Source organism: Sceloporus occidentalis, unplaced genomic scaffold (assembly GCF_023333645.1).
Source record: "Sceloporus occidentalis isolate IW3139 unplaced genomic scaffold, rSceOcc1.0.p SCAF_43, whole genome shotgun sequence".
NCBI lineage: Eukaryota > Metazoa > Chordata > Lepidosauria > Squamata > Phrynosomatidae > Sceloporus > Sceloporus occidentalis.
Window position 1 is genome coordinate 217,026 of NW_028317023.1, and position 22,391 is coordinate 239,416.

The 22,391-nt window shown below is 40.7% G+C and overlaps 1 protein-coding gene across 2 annotated transcripts in view; it reads right to left on the reverse strand.

Moving 5' to 3' along the window:
- Positions 1–22,391, reverse strand: part of LOC149289645 (protein CASP-like) — a 188,111-nt gene that overhangs the window by 108,250 nt on the left and 57,470 nt on the right. For both annotated transcript variants that reach the window (XM_089490354.1, XM_089490353.1), the window contains exons 3-4: positions 14,762–14,809; positions 6,825–6,903 (exon numbers count right to left, since the gene is read on the reverse strand). In XM_089490354.1, the coding sequence (XP_089346480.1) occupies positions 6,825–6,903; positions 14,762–14,809 (127 nt within the window). The remainder of the gene's footprint in view (positions 1–6,824; positions 6,904–14,761; positions 14,810–22,391) is intronic.

Consider the following 22,391-nt stretch of genomic DNA (forward strand, 5'->3'; position numbering starts at 1 on the left):
ATGGTTTATTTCTTGTACACAATCAATCTGTTTTGTCATTTCTAACCAGTGGAAACATTTACTTTTTCCAGCTCACTTTCCTGGCAGATGCTATGGGAAGTTTGCAAAAGGAATAGAAAGGATGTAATCAATAATACTTTAGTCTGCTTAGTTTGGGAGCCGAGTTTAGAAAGTGACACAGCTGTTTAACCATTTGACCCTTTAATTGCTGAAAACCCAAACACTAACAGTGCTAATTATGCAGGACGTCTTTATAAAAACGTATTAACAATGCTGTGGAACCGATGGTATTGCCAGTTAAACAATAAAAGTGGTAAAGATAGCGGAATGACAATAACGGCACAAAGTGAAAGAGGTAACCGTTGTAGATAAAGCAGCAGCCGCCGGGCACAGGTTTCAAAGCACACAGCTTCTCTGCACGGCAGGTGATGTAGGACATGGTGTGATGCTCATTTTTCCTGATGTGGTCCTTACTCCTTAGCATAGATAAGAGGTAGAAATAGCGTACTTCCAGGACTCCCACGAGAAAGTACAAATACTCATGCTGTGTATTTTAAATGCATATCATCGCTAAGAGCCTTGATGCTTTTCTCCCCATTGCAAATGTATTGAGCCTCCCCACCAGCTCCTGGGCACATGCACACTATGCTGAGAGCCAGCCAGCCCCAGAAGATCTGGGATCACACACCTGCGGAAAGCGCTCCCATTGATTTCAATGGGAACACTTTCCAGCCACTGGCAGGCACAAGACGCTAAATGTTTTGTGAACATGGTGCCACTTAGGAGGCAGCTTCTCCAAAAGTTTCCCCAGCCTGTTTAAATAAAGGACATTAAAGCGCTTACAAAGAACATGAATGTGCATTATTCATTGGTGGGGGTGTATGAGACACCAGAACGTCCCTTTATGTAAATAAAGACTAGACAAGTGCCCTTTCAAAGCCCTTGTTATACATGTGCATCAATCAAAGCAGATTGAGACAAAGCCAATCAGCAAGATTTTCGGAAACCTTGTCGATTATATAAATTCCGCCCAGTCCAGCACAAATGTACAGCTACGTACACAGTTTCAAAACGCGTGTGTGCTTTCTTTGATTTTCAGGTCTGCTTGCCACAAACTAATCACCGTTACTCCAGCAGTCGCACAAAGAACACTACACGCTGACCGCCCCCCCCCCGACACACACACAGTATCAGAATTAAGATGAATGCCTCTCTTGTGTGTTCATCTCATGCCACGGCACCACATTCCTGCATACGTTACTTTTTTGCCAGGGCACTGTAGGCTAATATAATCATACGATTACATAATTAAACCAGCTGTCTCATTATAGAAAATCAACTGGAATTCAGGGCCTAATTAGTCATACAGCAATTAGCATGCTGATGAGAGACTGATGAAAAGCTGCCTGCATTTCAAGTGTGTCAGGACCACCCAGTTATTTAGTGGGCAGAGAGTAGTGAATGGTAACATAGTCATGGTGGCTTGGACTGGCTGATTATGTTTCAAACACAGCTACATCTTCTGTTTTATTCCCTCAGACACCACAGAAAACTGATCTTCTCAATTGAGCCCTTTTGCTTGCTCTGTCTGCCCAAAACAGAGCAACCTGATCTAATTTTACAATGCAAACAAGCAGGTCAGTGACATGTGCTCCAGATTCGGAGAGAAGCCAAGCATACTCGGTATCGGAGATCAGACCTTTTCTGGCAAATGAATGGGCAAAGGATGAGGAAATACAAGGACCTGGTCAAGTGGTCTCCAGAGAAGAAGCCTCAAACAGGAACAGAGGAAATGTGTTGGGCAGATATTCAAAGAGTTATTGTCCCACACAAATCACTTATTCAGAGCTCACAGTCAGCCTTTGTGAGCGCAGTAATGTTAGTCCTTTGGAAGGCTGCCTGAAAAGCAAGAACACTTATACCTGTTAAGTATGGCCCATAAGATAATCTGACAACGTGCACAGTTTGGAGTGACTGGGGCTGGAGTCAAGGGGTTGATACGTTCAATAGAAGGCTCTGGGTTTTGCATTTTTCCCTCATTTGTGCTGATTTATACCGAATATTATCTTTTTTTTTTAAAGATAAATGTTTACAGCTTATCGAGAAAACGAACTAAAATTTGTTCCCTGGAGATATGGTACACACACGTCTCCCTTCATGACTGACAGATATTGTTCAATGAACTTGTAATGCAGGAAGGAAGCTCGGTGAGCAATTTTTATTAAAAAATGGTATAGAAATTAGACATATTGCACAGCAAACATGATTTGCTTCACTTTAGTTGGATATTTCTTTAAATTCCATCATTGATTCTGTGACTCTTTGTGCAACTCAACTATATAGTGAACGCCATGATGTCACTGTGAAATCAAAGGCATTCATAAGATAAGAGAGACCCTCAAAGCAATCTCTATCCATATTGCACCAAGGAAAAAAATAAAAATTAAAAAGCGGCCCTACATCCTATAACCCTAGCACTCCAGGTAAAATTAGTTTTTTTTAAAAAAAATAACCAGTAATATACTTAGATAGGGTAAATGGATAGATGTGGCCTTTCAGAATATGTATGTGGAGTATGACTTATCAGGGGCCATAAGGCGGATCTTTGTCCAACAGTGGCACCTACTATGCAGAATTCTAAGTGAAATAGCACATTTTCAAAGGCAAGATTAAGCCAAAATGCAGTAAAAAAACCACAAAAAAACTCTGCATTTGTGTCCCTCGCCAACAGCAAGGAAGTTATGAATTTAAAGTTGCAATAATGCAAAAATTTTATTTAATAATAAAACATTCGCACTTGAACCTTAACATTTGAAATATCCTTCTCGCCTCTTCCCTATCCTTCTTTAAATATCAACAAATTATATTTCAGAACTCTCAAACTCCAAAGCGAATAAAATACAGCATGAATCCAGAAAAAGTAACATAAACCAGGGACTGGCAAATGTTTAAAGAATTTAGGAATCACTTAGACAATTGGGTGCCACCCACAGAGAACACTCAATCGAGTCAGACTCAAGCTCTAACACTTTAAGCAGACATGGCTCCCTGGCTTCTGGAGTTTGTTGAGAGAGACAACATCTGACTATTTCTCATTCAAACAGATGACAACGTGAGATCGATGGTTGAAAACTAGAGCCTAGACAGCAACCTCCGTCAAGCAGACGTAAACAGTGCACTGAACTCATTTTCCTAATTTTGTAGAACCAACGGTAAATATGTCGATACCCTATAAATCATTAAAATTTTACATAAAATAGTTATATGTACGTGGCGGGCTGATGATACCATGAGATCTTAAGGCCCTCTGACACAAGGTATATGATATGTTTAAGAATAATTTAATTTTGCTTGTCATTGTGTTTCAAATCTGCAATGGCAAACGAGGCTGATGTAGAAGGCCCATTTTGTGCCCATTGACCGGTCACCCTGACTTCACACAAAGCAGATTATCAGGTCCCCGGGGCAGCATTTCTGCCAAGGTATGGTAATTCCCAAACATATTACATGAAAGGCAGTTGTGTATGTAGATGCCCACAAGGTAGAGCAGATTTAATTCAAACCAACTCCATGAGCCTCTTCCATGTTGCAAGTGTTTCTATAGCCGTTTAAGGCAGAGTGGGAGACTGGAGGTAATATGCAGATTATAAAGAAAAGAGGGGAATAAATCTCTCCATGAAAAAGGCAAAGTCTTTCCAAACTCAGCACAGGAGCACTATATCACTGTCAGTAGTAGAGACACCCAAACCCATTAATGACCTTTCCCAACAGATAAGTTTGTCTACATCAGTTAGTGGCTTGTTTTACATTTCGACACATCACATACAATTTGTGCAAAAGTGACAGTTTCTGTTGTGGAAAATCAGCAAAATAAATTAATGAGATCTCTAATATGAAACACAGGTCTGATCTGGAGAGTGTGAAGAAAATTATAACTGCTTATATTGGCAAAAATGCAACATTACAGCTTCATCAAAAAAAACCAAAAACCATAAATCCTTAGACGACCAGGATTTGAAAAAAAAAAAAGAATAAATACAGATCAAGTTAGGTCTATTTATCTTTTGGTGCCATTTTGTATTTCCAAAATACTTTCAATGAGGTAACATCCTTATAACCATAAAACACAAAAATTGTGGTTATTACAACTTACAGCAATAGATGATCTATAAAAAAATAATAATTTACATGGAATGTGTTAGTAATATGGCATCTGACATGTGGTAATAAATATCAGAAGAAAATAGGTAAAGATGTCAAGCTATTAGTAAAACTCTAAGGGTCTCAGAATGAGGCCCACAAGCCAAAGTATCTCAAGCTGTTAATTACAAATCATAAGTTATCAAAAGTTAAATGCTATGCACCCCACCAGACGTCCCCTTCGCTAGCAGTGGGAATCCTGGCCCACTCTGAGGAAAAGACCTTGCTTGACAAGTAAGATCACCTACCGAAGCATATCTCCTCTGCAAATCACCGGCTCCCTTAAGGCAGAATGCTTCGGTTAAGGACATTTCAAGAATAGTTTACTTTCGAGTCTGCAAGAAGCATAAAAATCTTGCACTGCAGTTTACTATATTTAGCATGCGGCACGCTTCCCGGTTTTGGCAGGACTAGAATCAATGCTATACCAAAAAGAGTACACGTAGGTGTTTTATACCAAACACTTTCATATAATGCCAAGGCTTACAAAAGTAGGTAAGTATGACAGCGTACGTAGGTCCTAGTGTAATACCCCTAGATATGTGGGTCACAGAAATGTACCTCCTAGAAGCCAAAAATGCATGTAATGGGTCTCCCCACTCCAGGAGTTGAAGGTCCGTACAAGCAACTGGTTGATGCCAGAGGAGGCCAATAGAGTCGCTCGCACGGACCTTTAACTTTAACTAAGATAAGGTAGGCTAGATGGGGGAAGGGACCAGGGAGATTAGGAGATTTCATCGTTGAGAGGGCACTTTAAATTTACATGGGGACCCCTTGCATGGGGAGTTTTTGCTAAATCCCCCCTTTTAAAAGAATTCAGCCTTTTTCTCACCACAAAGTTTTCCATTCAGGAGATGTGTTCATCTGTCATCTCCTATCATTTGAAAGAATAGAGCTGGGTATTGCAACTCTATGCTGGAATTGGAGAAATGATGCGACCCTGGCAGGCTATTACCTGTACAGCGCCATGTAACCTTAAGTCTTATTCTGCGTAGCCTGTGGGAGTTCACTTACTGGCACAGGCAACGCATCATTCTGGCACATGCACACATCTCCGTTCCTTGTCACGGACAGCTGATGAGAATCTGACAAGGTAAAACCTAAAGAAGTAGTTAAAAAATAAAAACAAACTAAATCACTGATCCCTATCGGTGCCCCGTGGAGACAATAGCGTTAAAAGTAATTAAAATGCTGGCCGTAAATATTGGTGGGTGCTTCGTGCTCTGTTTACTGTGTCTGAAAGCTAATCTATATGTAGCCAGGCACATAACTAGAACAGAAACTGCCACACCTGGTAAATAACTATAATTAAAAGGAAGCTTAGCTTGGGAAGAGAAAGTTCCTGCCTCTAATTGTAGTTTATAGATGCACACATTGTGGTTTCTGGCTACAACCAAACTTGCTGGAGGGCAGCTGAACCTTTTCGTTATTGGCATTTGTGTAGGCGCTGACATCACACTCGCTACGCCGCCAGAATAAGGCTACAAATCCTAGAACATCTTTCTTAGAAGGATGGCTACAGGGTTCAGGTACTAATAGCTCCATTAACAGATGTACATCACTGAAAGGGCAGAGTCGGGGTGGCAGTAAACTATACTCTTATAGAATTTAATAGAAATCTGAACCCAAGCTATGTAACTTTTAAGCTAAATTAACCCCCCTAACCAATGAGCAAACACTACTTTAAGACAGATTGTTTAATTAAATATTGTATGCGATCATCCGTTTTTTGGGGTTACAGTCTCATATGGAACTGAATTATTTAAAAGAAAGGGAAATAATATTTGACACCATTGCCCAATATTACACTCCAAGAAAAAAAATGAGGATGCTATCAGTAAGATTTAGCAAAGCATTTGGCGGCGTACTTGTACAAAAGTTGGCATAGTACCTGCACCCAACCAATTTAACAAAAATCGGAAAAAAAAAAAAAAAAAGTTGAAAACTAAGTAATGTACATTTAACAATTCTAGCTGAGAGAGGTCGTTCCTACAGTACCATACTACTTCCTCCGAAAATAATAAATCATTTGGAATAAGGAGGAAGCATTGTTGTTGGGCCTTGCAGAACAGGGACGGCAGTGCCATGAAATGCCACTTCCAGAGACCTCCATCATGGAAAGCAGGCCTTCCTTTTCTACATTCATCATTCCTATGACAGACATAATAAACCCGCTCTTAAATCTGCATTGCTAGAGGGTTTTTTGCACAGTGACAGGACTACTTTAAATTAAATCATGAGCCTTTTTTTTTTTCTTTATTGCTATAGACATACTTGGTTTTTAAAGGGAATTGTTTACCTTAGTGGAGTAGTGCTTTGTGGCAGCTCCCACTAAGGTGGATGAATAAGCATGTAAATTCTGGTAAGAGCGTGTAAAAATGGCTGTTTTTGTGAAATGTGGGGTTCTATTACAGATACATTGCTCAAAACCACCACTACATAAGGTTATAGAATATAGTAAACAATGGAATGTAGGATATGGGAAAATATGTTATATCTTCACTCAATAAAGAATTTTTCATTCATGGTCATGTACTACTAGAACAACATACAACCAAGGGTGCAATGCAAGAGTAAAGCTAGGTTTTCTAATAAATACAACAGCAGAACATAAATGTATTTACCTGGGACGTCAATTAATCTCTTATACACATTTAAGAAGGCAGCTTCCGCTTCTTTGCTTCTTTTACTCAATGCATCGATCTATACCAAGAACAAGGAGAAAAGTTGGTTACTACATTTCATTACATTTTGCGGGAATAGAAAAAAAAGTCAGGTACGTGAGCCCACCCAATCATATTCTGAGCCCCGCATTTACCCTGCGATGGGGCATTTCTGGGGTGGTCTTGCACAGCAACAGCTGAGATCTGTGGTTCTGCACCTTCTGGCATCTCATACCATCACATTCCGGCCAATCTCCACTCCCTCCGGAGCGGCACCACGCGAGGGATCTGCCTCCCATCTTTTAGTGCAGTACAAGGCCTAAATATGCCACTGCACTGTGCCAGAAGCTTATACATGTTTCTGGGAGAACACCACCTGATAATTGCTTCCCAGTTTATGTAATGTTTTGCTTGCAGAACTGAACAAAAACAGCAGCAGCAAAAAAACAAAAAAAAAAACTAGCTAAATCTTGACTTTTTATTTGCTGACAAACTTTAAACCTCCATACTGACCATGATGAAGGGATGGGTTGACATTTAAATGTACCCGTCATCCAGAAATTATTTAGTAGGAGCTTCTTCAAGGGTCACTGAGCATAGCACATAATAAATGAGCACTGAAAAGGTAAATATGAAATATACAGGGTCAACTCATCACTTGTAGGAGATGACGACTGGTGTTAGGCTTTCCTATCTGCGATCAACTTGGTGAGTCGAAATGCTTAACTCAACGTACCTGCAAGCTCACAGAAACATTGCATTTGGCAGCAAGGTCAGAACTATTTGACCAATCTATACTGCCCAGATTAGTGAATACACCCCTACAGATACTTTCATTAAAAATATATCTTATTGCCAACCACTAGCAGAAAAATTCTACTACTCACACACCATAATGAAGTATGGGGTACTCGTAGAAAACACCATTTAGTTAAATATCCAGCAAATATTGAGGTTCAACGTAACAATGGCTACTGCAACATTTTCACTACATTCCTCTCTTGCTGCTGAATATTTTAGTACATTTTTTTGAAATAAGCTCCGTCTTGCTGTTTGGACATAAAAAACCATAGGAATACTAATTTCTTTCCATTCCTTTTACATTTTAGCAAATACCTCGGTGACCCCTACAAATCTGCAGCCCCAAACAGTGCACCCGTTATTTATGCTTCCTGCCAAACACACGGGACTGGGAGGCTCCAGGTTCCGGACAGAAAAAGCAAGGGTGCTCGGATTCCAGTTCATTTTAAGCTGAAGAGTCTGCAGACGCATACACCACAAATCATACAAAACAATTGTGATATCTGATGGAAAGCAAAAAATTGTTTCAAAAGTTATTTCTTCTGGTATTACATGCAACGACACCTCTCTCCAGTGCTCCCTATCATGTAGCTGAAGCAGCATTGCCAGGGTCAGCCATACTGATTTAAAGATATTTTCACAACTGCCTCCTGTTTTGGCGTTTATTTGGGGGGTGGTATTCCTTTTAAAATATAACCGATACGGACCTGTTTGCACGTTGTAACATGGCAACCTATAAAGTTAGTGTTGTGGGTGTAACCCGGCCCGGCATCCCCTGGCATTTTAGCGAAGTCCCCAGAAGACTTCTGCTCCTACGCAGGGACCCAAACTTTTTGTACACCGGAAGGAAATGGCAACATCTTTACCAAAATGGAAACGCATGCTCTGAAAGCAGGCTAATGACATTAAAACTTCTCAATTACATGTCGTCAGTCTCTAGACTCTTCTATGGCACCAAAAGTGTCAAAATTAAATTTTATTCTCCCAAATCCGATCCTAAATTGAGATGACCGGATATTCCATTTGGTAGGAGATACGCGCTACAGAAAATGCATATTATAGAGCAATTTTAGCATTAGGGCATGTAATTAATTTAATAAGCCTTTCTTGTAAGTGAAGGTCTGGTCACATTTATCTTCAGCTTGTTGACACACAAAAGATCAACACTACAGGACGACGACCCAAAGAATCCAGTTACATAGATACAGCCTTTTGTCCTATATCAATGATATTTGTCCCCGACTAACAGTTAGACAGCACACAGCTGCATGACCATCTTTCAAACCTACAGCGATCCACTAAGCGCCAATGAACGAGGTGCACGCTAATTTAAATGAAATAGGAGGCCATTCCAACTGATATAATGCCGCTAATGGCTCTTTCGTAGTGTGGATTCTATGAGCCTGGCTTGAGTCTTTTCAGTCTGTAGTTTATCCATGCGCCAGGCACACTAAAAAGACTTTCATTAAAGACCAGCGACGCAAGCACTTAATGTTTCAAGTACAAATTAAAAGTGCCGACCGACTAAACCAAGCATGCTGCCAATCGCTTAAATCTTATTTTCGTCTGACACCGCAGGTGCTGGGAAGAAATAACTCACCTAAGGAAGACTCTTCTAAGTCTAGGTATGACCATGTTTTAGTAAGGCTTACAGTGTATATTGTAAGAACGCCTGGAAGGTTTGGCAAAGTATACAATTAATAAGATTAAGTAACTGCTGGATTCCTATCAGTAGACGGCCCTCACATTAACGCTCTCAGATGCCGCAGATACAGTTCATTCATATACGTGATGTCTGTACAAAGACGCTTGTATAAACACACGTCTGCGAGCTGGATTTATCACAGTTCCTCGGCTCCTCATCTGTATTCACACAGTAATCTTTATGTTTATGTAACGGAACCGTGCTCATATTTTCTATACATACGGGGCTTATCCACTAAACCATGAGCTGAGGGTGAGTTAAGGTGAATGAAATGTTTCATCTCAATGAGTTAATTATGCATTAGAAGCAGGACTTGTATCATGCGTGTAACTATGTATTATCTGCGCCCAACTAGTAATCAAAGAAGAAACGTGATGAGTGAGATCAAACGCTCTAGATTACCCTTTAGTAAATACAGCTTTGGTGATATAGACTACTGTCGTAAAGTTCGGGGTCACTCACTTGTTTTTGAAAGAAAAGCACATTTTGTCCATTAAATGGATCCCAAATACGGTGTAGATGTTGTCAATGTTGTAAATGATTATTGTATCTGGGAACAGCTTTCATAGGCCTTTTACCAGCAACCATCACTGCCGTGCTCAATGGCATGCTGTTGCTAATCCAAGTTTAAGAGGCTAACTGATCATTAGAAAACCCTTTTGCGATTACCGGTTTGTGTTACACCTAGAAACATCCATGTTTTCCGTGAAAACATCTAAGTGGCCCCAAGTGGTTCCATTTTGAACGGTAATGTATATATCATTTCTCACACACACACAACCCGAACCCATTGTTCAACTCCTAACACTCTCAGAGAGCCTCTGGGAATAATAATGAAAGACAGCCCACATTTCTTCAGTGCTGGTATATGCAGCCGCAGGGTGACACGAGGGCAGGAGACGCTCACCACTCACTCCAGCCCAGCAACCGGCAACACCAAAGCTCAACGGAAGCTCCAAAGCGCATTCCCCCTGATCCACTCACAACTTCAGGACGCAACCGTACAGAAACATTGATAAACAAGGATGCAGGAGCTAAACCACTGTTTAGGTACAAACTGCATTTTTTTTTCCACACCAGGAAAAATACACATATATTTACACAGTCTGCAGGAAATTACTTTTTTTCCTAGAACCCATAAGCAGCCATTAATGATGCAAAACATTTATTTCAAGGGTGATTAAACCTGCAGATACCTGGTCTTGGATTAGGGCTGTCAGATTAAGCCATATCTACTAATTGCCAGGTCACTGATAAGGTGATATCTTAAGCATTAATGGCTCTTGATTATCTCTCATACAGAGTTTAGTGTGTCTGGGAGCTCATAGTATTTTAGCGCAAGGGCATATCTATAATACGACAGCCGGATTGTGTTGTTTTGTAGGCCTTTAAATAAAATTACCTGGGCAAATAGTCGCTCTCGGATATGGAGAATTAATACATTTGGCCAGCAGGTGGTGATGGAATCTCTTATGACTTATTGTGCAGGACGGGATTTCGATGAGAGAGATCAGGGAATCTTAATGCGTATTAGGGCTATATTCCTCACATGTGCATGTATCATACGTTACATATAGGGTTCCTATTCATCATATGCATTTAGCGTATGTTTGTGGCTTTTGCACACAGCCATTCGTTACTGGGATAAAATGATATTTGACCAAAAGCGCAAACAAAAACCCACACAAATATCCAGTATTTCTCCGGGTTAGACAAACCTACCTTACCTACTCCCAGTAACCAATCCATTGTATAAACGGCAGGCAGCCCTAATCTTAAAGAGCAAACTGTCCTTACGTCACCCTGAAGCATTCTATGGAGACTCCAAAATTAAAGTGCCAGCTCCTACAAGCTAGAAAGAGAGGCTTAGTATATCATATATATATATATATATTTATTATATGTCACATTAACTAGTCCAGTTACTGCCAATACGCTTGATACTTTGTAATTCTCCCCTAACTGAATAGATTTGTGGATCTGGGTGTAAAGGAAAATATTTGTATGCATATATACATACATTTATATATACACACACACACACACACACACACACACGTTTTTTGATATTTTTAAGGGTCTAGCAGCCTTGGCCAAGTGTAATATCACAATATAATATCCATCGAGCTGCAAGTAGCAGATGATTTTTAAGAGGTTAAACTCCGAGGCTCTGGATCCTCTCCAGTCTTTGTAGAAGAATCACTCCTAAGCGAGAGTCCAGGCCAGCCGTGATTAATAGACTGCTGAATACACTCCTTTCCACACACACACTTTTCATTCCCCCTGCTTCCATAGATCATGGACTTATCCTCGAAATATCTGACTGAAATTGAATTTGGCTTCTCTCTCAACCGTTCATTTCCTATGTTATGCAAGGTTATATCCTTTTCTGCATGAGCAGAACCAAACCAGCTGCAGCTCAGAAGAAGAAAATATGTTTTCAATTATGGAGCTGGCCTCTAAACAGAATGGTAGATCAGAGAGAGCTCTTAATAGAGCCATCATTGAGTGAACCTGCTAGACGAAATCCTATTAATTAGGTGTTTGGCTTTACACAGGGAACCTTTGATACCGCGAGCACGTTCTACCTGGCACGCTATACCTTTAGCACAGCAGGAAGTAAATATGGCAGACTTCCTCCATTGGATATGCGAAGGCCTGACATTTAGACACAGACACCATGGCAAAGAAATATTGAGTTTCTGAAGTACATTAGCGATGAAGAAAGCCAATCAGGAAGTTCCACACCACCAATGCACCGAGCAGCCCTATAAAAAGGATTACTTTTCTCTCCTTCAGGGAAAAGTAGTGTTTACACAAAAAAAAAAAAAACTGAAAAAAGAAAATTTTATATTTACATTTCCCTTGTGATCAGCTGGGACTTTCCGCTCCATTCCACATTTAGATATATAGTCTGCCCCAAGTGAATATAGTCTGCCCCGGCCATTGAAAAAAAAGATAGCATGATGCAGTCGGTTCCTGAGTTTTGTGTTTTTCCCAATTACCGTCACTCGGTATGTTGGAAGTCATAGCCTTGAACGCCAAAACCGGGTTTAACATTCCAGACTAAGCATTTATACTCAAACTGGGTTGTTTTGTTACACAACTTGACAAGAATCTGCTTCATTCTGTCACTAAGATAGCAACAGATTAAGGAAGGACTGTCATATACACAGCGATTAGCATCACTTACAGCAGATCTGTCATGCCTTCTAGATGCTGAATTCAGGAGTCGTGTGCCATTCCATCAATGGGAGCTACTTATGTTCATGTCACGATGCATATGTTTATGTCAAGACATAGTATAAGCATTTTGTTCAATTATAGTCTGATGTTTTTATGTGCCTTTTTAAAGTTTAGTTCATATTAGGACACACACACCCCACTTTCTGTAGTCCTGGATGTAGGCAGTCCAGTGAGGTGGCCTGAAATGTCAAGTCCTACTCGGTAACAGCTAGGGAGCTAAGGGTAGCTCTCGAGCTAACTGTTGGAGACCCTTATACTAAATAAACCCACCCTTGCGTGTATACAATGGAAGCAGCCATCTGAACCCAATGTTGTCAGGATAAGCATTATTGTTCCTCCCAATTAAGTTACCGCTATCATGTCACTTGCGTTAAATTAGTGATAAGAGTATGTGGTTGTTCTCTTATATTCTCCTGTTAAGTGAAGGTTTGCTCTCATTATTTTAAACTGCACATCTGGCTCAAAGGCCCACCACTAGATAAACTGGCTTGAGTTACCTCAGATTAGATGCACTTGCACAAGAGAATTATTCAAAGTTAGAATATTTGGAAAAGTATGCAATGACGGCTGAAAGCTTCATGTGGTAGCACTAAATTGTAACCCACTTAATTGTATAAAAGCAATACCTGTACAGTCAAGAGGAGGTAATATACATAGTAAACGTTTAGCTAGCAAGACAAACACACACTGGATGTCTGAATTGAATGCATCTGGAAGATCAGGACTAAACAGAGAACTTAATTCATTCACAGTACTCTGCATTGTTAAAGCCTTTGCAACAGGACTGTTTTTTTTTTTTCCAAATGAGAAAAAAACGCTAAATATTCTAATATTCATCCTGGGCTTAGAAGCTATAAGCACGTAAAGTGTCTCCTTACATTCTACACTTTTTTTTCTTGTTGTTGTACTGGGGCTACAAAGGTTTTTTAATGTATATTCCTTTGTGTTTGCATGAGGTGTTTGGGCTTCTATTTATACATTTGGTTTATAATTTTTAACTTTTTAAAATTTTCTTGGAACTAGTTCTTATGATGTGATGGCGACATCACTGGAGTTTATTATTTTTTTTATTTTATTTTTTAAAGACTTTTATATTTATATTTTATATTTACAGGGCTTCATTGTGCTGCATTGCTCATTGCAATAACTGGCCAGACCCTCTTGGAACCTGTTTACTCTCATTGGATGCGACTGCCTGGGGAGCATTACACCGCAACCGTTTTTTTGGTGTTTTTGATAGTTTCCTAAGTTCTTTCCAGCAGCAGATACACTATATTTGACCTCTAAGTCTTAATCAAAATTCTGCTTTTTTTTCCTAGCGGGGACTACAGAAAGGATTGTGGACAATGCAGTAGGTTGAAGACAGAGGTGCTTTTACTAAACTAAGTTCCTTAGTTTACTTTTTGTTCTGTGTGTTAAACCGTCTAAGGAGATTTCACCAGTGGCGGAACTACCAGGGTCGCGACTGCGACCGGGCCCTGGAGTTCTGCTAGTCAGGGGGGCCCAAAGTGTGCCGAGTGGTCGTTTTCAGCAACCGCTCGGCGCCCTTCTATCTCCTCTGCCGCCGCCTGCCTCAGCGCTGCCCCGATTGCAGTGTTGGGAGCGTGAGGCGTCTGGCTTGGGTAAGTGACCTACAAAGGGGGGTAGGGAGAGGGTAGAAAGTGAGAAGGGAGGGAGAGGGGGTAGATAGTGTGAGAAAGGGGGTATATTGGGTTGGGGGTGGGCCCTTAACAGATTCTCGCACCGGGGCCCTGAGGCTTCTAGTTACGCCCCTGGATTTCACATGGAGTTGCCATAAATTTCTAAAGTATAGCGTACATTTTTCAACGCTCCAAATTCCTGGTTTAAAAATAGATCAATTTCTATTCAAATCAATCAGAATAATAAGAGTTAATAACAATTCCATGGAGTCCCTTGAGGTGAATCCTTCTCTGACACAGAACATATACCCCTTCAGAGATGACACTTTGCTTCATCAGGCATGTGTGCAACTGTGTGAAGTAGTGGGCATATGAAGACGTTTTGTGAGGAGAAAACAAAGAAGCAAGGTCATTCCTTTACCATTTTTAGTGTATTAGGAAGCTACTTTTTTTTACATTTTGATCAGACTTTAAGGATTAAATAGAATTAAAAAAAGTCATCTTACCTCTGCTTGGAAACTCTTTAATAAAGGAGCTACCTGCTTGCGCAAGTCCTAAAAAGAAGGAGAAAAAAAAATTTAGAATCCTAATTTGTTGCCACTGTAAATGTACAATGACTTAAATCGCATACAATTAAAAAAAACCAAAAAACATGCAAAGTCTGAGATCTGTGGTCCTTAGCAGAACGTTGCAACTAGTAATGTTTAATTAATGAATTACGTTCCAAGAAAAGTCCTTCACTATTGAATACATCCCATTCTTATGCATTATTGATCTCACAGGAGAAGCCATTCTTTCTAAAAACATCCCCATCGAATAAGCTTTTGGCAATAAAATTATTACTTTTGTTACTAATCCAGACAAATTGTAAAATAGCGGCCCATGTTTAGAATTTGGCAGCCTTGAATCCCAAGTGGGGTTCCTCATTTCCAGTTCCATTTTAAATTAGAGACCAAGCCAACACCCGACTCCCCCCCTGCTCCAAGCCTCCATTTTGGCTGTATTTAGCCCCACCATCAAGAACATTTCTTGCTCACTCATAAAAACTACTTAAAGGGAGAATCCTCACACTAAACCTTGTTCCCTGATGTCTGATCTCTACTATTTCATAAACCAGATAGTAGTGCTCTGCACTTGACGAGACAGAAAATGCTAAAGTATGTCTGTTTAATTCAAGTTTTTATGCAACTCCCACACAGAAAAGGGTTTTATTTGTATCCAGTCTAATGCCACATTTACCCAATTGCAGCCTTTAAGGGCAAACAACACGTTATCGGGGTGATAAAAAAAAACACTCTTTTGCATAAGGCACTGCTTGATAGAATAATAATTGGATAATTTATATTATCCCAGCAAGCTACAGACCCCCAATAACAAGGTTGGACACCATGGTTACAATTAAAGCAGAGAATATCAAGATTAGTTGATTACACAAGGATTAGTGAGTGTTTGATTTAATTTATTGATCTATGGTTACCATCCCCTGGACAATCCTGTATGTAAGGATGCAGGGAAAGTAACTGAATGGTGACCTCAGTCACAGTCTCGTGCTTTGGTTACTGCCACCAGCTCAGAGGACGGAAGGAAAAAGAAAATAAGTCTAAAGAAAGGAAGCCATGAAAACTGTAATTATGGACAGAATCAGGCAGTTATAAGTTATGCTGATTATAGGGGGAGTAAGGAATGGAAGCTGCATCACATATCTTATTGGTTTGTACAGGACTAAAAGAATCGGGTTATCGTATGGCTTATGTTTTGTGCTGGTTTTCTCCTATAGAGGCTTTCCGAGTCTCTTCCAGGTTGGTCTCCATAGGTTAGAGGTTCAGAATGAGAAATAAAAGTAGTACAAGGCTGAGAGTAGTGGTTGGTGAGCAGGTAGCGCTACCCAGTGCCGAGATTGCGAGACTTCTACAATTACCTAGCCAGGCTATCTGGAGAAGATCTGGAGATTTACAAGTCCTATTTGTTTGACCTTCTAGAACTACCTTAGACTTTAGAACCCAACAACTTAGATGTCACACACGATAAGTAGGACTTCTTCAATAAAGAATTAGCTCAATGTGGCGTATGAGTAAGAACATCACCCAACATATCACATGACTGACAACAACTGCAGGCTCTAGGTCCGAATAAAATAAAACCAAGCTTTCATCGGTTTATTGGATCCTTCAAAACATTTTCACTGGGACTTTTCTTTTAGAAAGTAAACATTATATAAACATATATTCTGCAGTAACTTCACCACTCGGTTGCACAAGCGTGGGTGAGAATCCCGTTTTAAGTGATTATACCAACCAGTACAGATGAGGCTCCGCATAATTTAAGCTCCCAATTAACTATGTAATAGAGCCCAAGGGAGCATTAATCGTATAAAATTGCAAGTAATCAATACTAAATGTAACATAAAGACTCCCTGAATACACATCCTTCACAAACAGTACATCAAAAATAAAAGTCAGTTGATCTTGATTCACAAAGAATGATGTACCACTGTGCAGGAGAACAAACACAGGAGGAAAATGTTATGTCCCCTTGACGTATGAGAGGGTATAGCATCCATAGGATTACATTGTCCACAGTGATGTGTGCCAGCTATACAGTAAACCCATTTAAGGGACATTCTGTTTAGAGACCTTTGATGAATGACTTTTAAAGCTTTTAAGGCATAACGCTTGTTTCTTACTGACCATACTATAGATGAACACTAAACACAAAGAATGGGCAAAATACCTGAATGCACCCCAAGAAAGTGCTCATAGAAACCAGAGATAAGATATAGAGAAAACACGGAGCGCCAAAAACAATAGTAGTTAAGACAAATATACGAAAGAATATATACAAAAAATTACACTTTAAAAATGACGTCGCTTTTTTGCGCTGCTTGTTCTATCAACACATGTCGGGCTGGTATTTGTACAGACATATGTTTTCAGAGTCATGGCAAACCCTGTAGAAAGCAAATACAAACCCTCAAAAAGTTAAGATGAGAAGCGGCTGCTGCGCGGTACATTTTCAGAGACAAAAGTATAGAGCAGCACACCGTTTAAATCAAATAATGCCGTCTATATGTCTATTTGATCTGAAGGGCACTTGTAATTGTTTTGATTAGCACTTATGGTCAGGCGACACTGTCATTAAGCTTCACGAGCGCGGGTTATGTGTACAGATCGGAAGAAGGAGAAATCCTTTCATGTGAAACAGCAAGAAACATTTTACAAAAGCAAATATCCAAGGGAGGGAGTTCATGTATATCGATTCTAACCACAGCACCGGAATTGGATCACTACTGAAAAGTAAACTGAATAAAGCCTCAGCAAACACACATCACAAACACAAGCAATTCATGAGGCTGGCGGTACTTTGACGACAAACAGCCCATGCTCTCATTACCTGTGTGAACTTGCAAACAGACGTTACTGAGATGGGGGCACGGATTCACTTTACTGCAAGCATGAAAACCAGAATATCATGGGGCAAAATAGATGCGTGCATAATAAAGCAAGACTGGGAAGGCGTCTAGACAGACAAAATAAACAATCTCTATCTTGCAGACAGCTTTAATGCTGCTCTGTAACAATTTCCATACCAGAGGAATAATGGAAGGCACTGCACCAAGACAACCTCCTAGCCCTGTAACAAAAAGGGGTTAAACACCTATACTGGCACAACAAGCTTAGAATTTCAGGCCAGGCATTGAAGTTGAGTTGATTCTTGCTTGGAGAACCTTCTCTGACCAGATCCATAATGTAATTATTTGTTAATTCATTATACAACTTTGTTGGAGATGGTTAAGCCCAGGTAGCCAAAACAAAAAAAAACCAAAAATAAAAATAAAAAAAAATAAAGGTGAGCTCTGGATAGCCGAAGCAGTTGTTGTTAACAACGCAGCCGGGGTTTTAGTGAAATAAGCCATATTTAATAAGCCAAAAGGCAAGATCAACAGCAGTTCCACTTTAGGCCACCGTAATCTACTGTAAAGTGTCATATACAACACTTACTTTTTTCTATTGGACACTTAAAGACTCTGATGCACAAAAAATGAACTGCGGTTATAACAGGGCTCGACAAATTTGTTGTGAATCTAGGCGCCAGCTAAAAAAGTTAGGAGCCAAGATATTTTTAAAAATAACAGTTGGTCAGGTGTAGTGTTTTCTGTATGTAGTATTAAACATGGAGAGCAGGAGCCAGCACTACTTGATAGTAGTTATACAGAGCAGTTCTTTATTCAGCTCAGATCCAAAACATAACATTTCCAACTGTCAACTGAACTCCAACTTAAAAATGGCCACTGACCATAGAGTTCCCCACAAACAGTCCAGAGTGTCCTTTCTTAAAGCAACAGTATACCACATCTCCCAAACTATTTTCAAATCCCCCCTTTTAAACATACATTACTGAACAGTAAAGAAACTATAAAAATGAAGCTAAATATACTTTATCCTATAACATAATCTTTCAGTCTCTCGGGAGGGCGTATTACTCTTCCAGATCGGGATGTTTTGCAAGCAGCTTCTGTAGACTCTAGAGGGACTTGGTCTCCTTGGTCTCCATCTGAACCTGGCACTTCAGCCTCCAAGTCTGTATCGTGTGTGATTGTCGACTCTGCTCTACTTTTAGTTACAAGTACCTGTGGATCTGAGTGGTCTTGATCATTTGTATTATCCAACCTGAGATGACGCCGGTTTCTCCTGTACTTTCTGCCATCCGGTGTTTCAATTACATAAGATCTTGGCTCAGGACCAACAAATAATATCTTTGCAGGCTGCCAACCAACTGATGTCTCCATACGCACTGCATCCCCTGTTTGGAAGGCTGGTAGTAACTTGGCGCCATGATCATAATAAGCTTTCTGCCTGCGCTGAATGTCTCTCAATCCCCGGTGTGCATTCTTTGGAATCTGGGGCTTTAATGCAGCAGCCACAACAGGTACCTTGGTTCGAAGAGTCCGACCCATTAAGAGCTGTGCGGGGGAATAGGCCATTCCAGTGATTGGAGTGTTGCGTAGCTCTAAAAGCCCAATATGAGGATCCACCCCCGATTCCCATGTCTTTTGGAGCATGAGTTTAATAGTTTTTACTGTCCTTTCTGCTAGTCCATTAGATTGTGGGTACCCAGGACTAGAGTGAGTAAACTTTATCCCCCATGCTGCAGCAAATGCCTTCATCTCGGCACTGGCGAAGGGTACATGATCACTGATTACTTCTGTTGGGATGCCATGTCTAGCAAAGGTGGCTTTCAGTTTGCCAATAACGGTTGTTGATGACTTATCAGACATCTTTAACACTTCAGGGTATTTGGAAAAATAGTCCACTATCACAAGGAAAGAGCACCCTTTCCAATCAAAAATGTCCATTGCCAGTTTTTGCCAAGGAAGATGAGGAATTTTGTGCGAGAGTAATGGCTCTTTTTGGTTCGCAGGTAGATAACTAGCACAAATCTTGCAGGTCTCTACCATCTGATGAATGTCCCTGGACATGCTGGGCCAGAATAGGATCATCCGAGCCCGCATTTTGGTTTTCTGTATACCTTGATGGCACTCGTGCAGACTCTCCAGGATTATTCTGCGAGCATTCTGAGGAACCACAATCTTTTCACCAAGCAAAAGGAGATCATCCTCCTTGCGCAGCAAGTGCTTAAATTGCCAAAATGGCTGCAGACTTGGATGAAGTTGCCTTTTTCTTTGTGGCCAACCATGATATAGAAGATGTTTAATTTCCGATAAGCATTTATCTTCTGCTGTGGCCTTCTGTAAATAAGATAACATCTCAGTCCCAATAGTTTGTGATGCTGAAAGTGTATAAATTACCTTTTCTTCAGATAACATATCCTTTTCTGAATCTGGGGGATCCACAGTGGCCCTGGAAAGGGTGTCAGCAATAAGCATGTCACGCCCAGCAGTGTAAGAAATCACCAGGTCATATCTCTGCAGTTGTAAGAGCATTCTTTGGAGTCTTGCTGGCGCTTTGCTTAGTGGTTTAGTAAGTATAGCTTCAAGAGGCTTATGGTCAGACTGCACTGTAATGGTTTTGCCAAATATGAACTGATGGAACTTTTTAGTAGCGTAAACAATTGCCAAGAGTTCTTTCTCTATCTGGGCATAATTCTGCTCTGTGGTAGTCATCGCTCTAGATGCATATGCTATGGGGCAGTTATCTTGAAGTAAGCAAGCCCCCAGGCCGGATTTAGATGCATCTGCCTGAATCACCACTGCTTTTGTTGGGTCAAAAAATTTCAATATTGGAGCCTCAATCAGTGCCTGTTTTAAGCACTGTACTGCTTTAGCATGCTCTGGGCCCCACTGCCAAACAATGTCTTTACAGAGTAACTTCCTCAATGGTGCTGTAATCTCTGCCTCCCCCGGTATATATTGTGCAAGATACCGGACCATGCCCAAAAATCTTTGCAGACCTTTTTTATCCTCAGGGTCAGGCATTTTGCTAATTGCTTGGACTTTCTCAGCATCAGGCTGAACTCCTGCAGGTGTGATGACATGTCCCATATATCGGACTTCTGATACTTTGAATTGGATTTTGTCCGGATTAAACTTGATGTTCTCGTTTAATGCTCGGTTCATCACCTGGCTCAGGATTCGATCATGTTCCTCATGTGATGATGCAGCAATGATCATGTCATCAGCTATTATATGCACACCTGGGATGTCCCCAAAAATCTCCACATTCTTCTGCTGAAATACTTCACTGGCTGACTTTATCCCAAATGGCATCCTGCAAAATCTGAAGCGTCCCCATGGGGAATTGAAAGTACACAGTTCTGATGACTCTGTGTCTAATTTGACCTGCCAGTAACCATCCTTTTCATCAAGGATGGTAAATATGGTTTTGCCAGCAAGCTGGCTCTGTACATCCTCAGCAGTAGGGATATTAAAGTGGTGGCGCTTTATAGCTTTGTTAAGGTCACGGGGGTCCAAACATACCCTCAGAGTGCCATTCTTCTTTTCTGTGACAACAAGGCTGTTGACCCAGTCGGTGGGCGTGTGTACCTTAGCAATGATCTGATCCTTTTCTAATTGCATGAGGGTCTCTTTAAGCCTTCCCAGTATTGCAAATGGGATTTTCCTGCAGCCATGTACGACTGGAGCCACATTTGGGTCTAAGTAGATGTGGTAAGTTCCTTTAAATTGCCCAATTCCCCGAAATGCATCAGGGTAACATTTTATCAGATCATCTTTTGTGCGGATGGTTTGTGCAGAGACTGTGTGGACCTTACGAAGCAAATCCAGTTCCTGACATGCAGCTTTTCCCAACAATGGAAGTGTGGAGCATTGTGTGATAAAGAATTCTAGCTCTGCTGTGTGCGTGGGAGTGGCTGCGGTTAGATACACAATGCCTTTTGGGTGGATCCGGGATCCCCCATAGGCTACTAAAGTAGTGTTTGTCTTTTTGATGGGTAGCTGTCCAGGAATCCTTTTGAAGAGAGTGAGAGGTAACACATTTGCCTCAGCACCAGTATCTAACTTGAAGTTAATGGGTGCACCATTGATTTGCACCTCAGAGAACCATGCTGAGTGGTTTAGTTTGTGTCCTTTTCCTTGGTTAAAAGTCTTCTCTCTCAGTATTGCCCCAATAAATAAAGTCTCAACTGTTTTTACTATCTCACCCTTCTGGCTCCTGGATTTACAGCATTTTGCAAAGTGATTATTTTTGTTGCATGTGTAACAAACACACCCAAATGCTGGGCATCTTTGAGGTGGGTGAACCCTGCCACACTTAGGGCACACATTATGTTGATGCTCAGCCCTTGTAGCACAGTGAGGTTTGTACTTGCTGCCTCTAGTAGCCTCTACTGGCTTAGAGAGAGTAGATTTGTACTCCAATGAGTGAATAGGCTGGTAAGCGCTTGCTGACATGTTTGCAGCCATAACTTGAACCTGGGCTTTTGTGGCTTCAGCAGCCTGACACATCTCTACTGCCTTTTGAAGTGTGAGGTCAGTCTCTCTGAGCAGACGTTCTTTAAGTCTGGCATCAGTAACACTAAAAACCAATTTGTCTCTTAACATGTCATCAAGTATAGCCCCAAATTCACAGTCTCTTGCCTTCACTCTTAGTTCTGTCATATATCTTTCAATACCTTGCCCCTCCAGATGTGGATGTGTCCAAAATTGGTGTCGCTCAAACA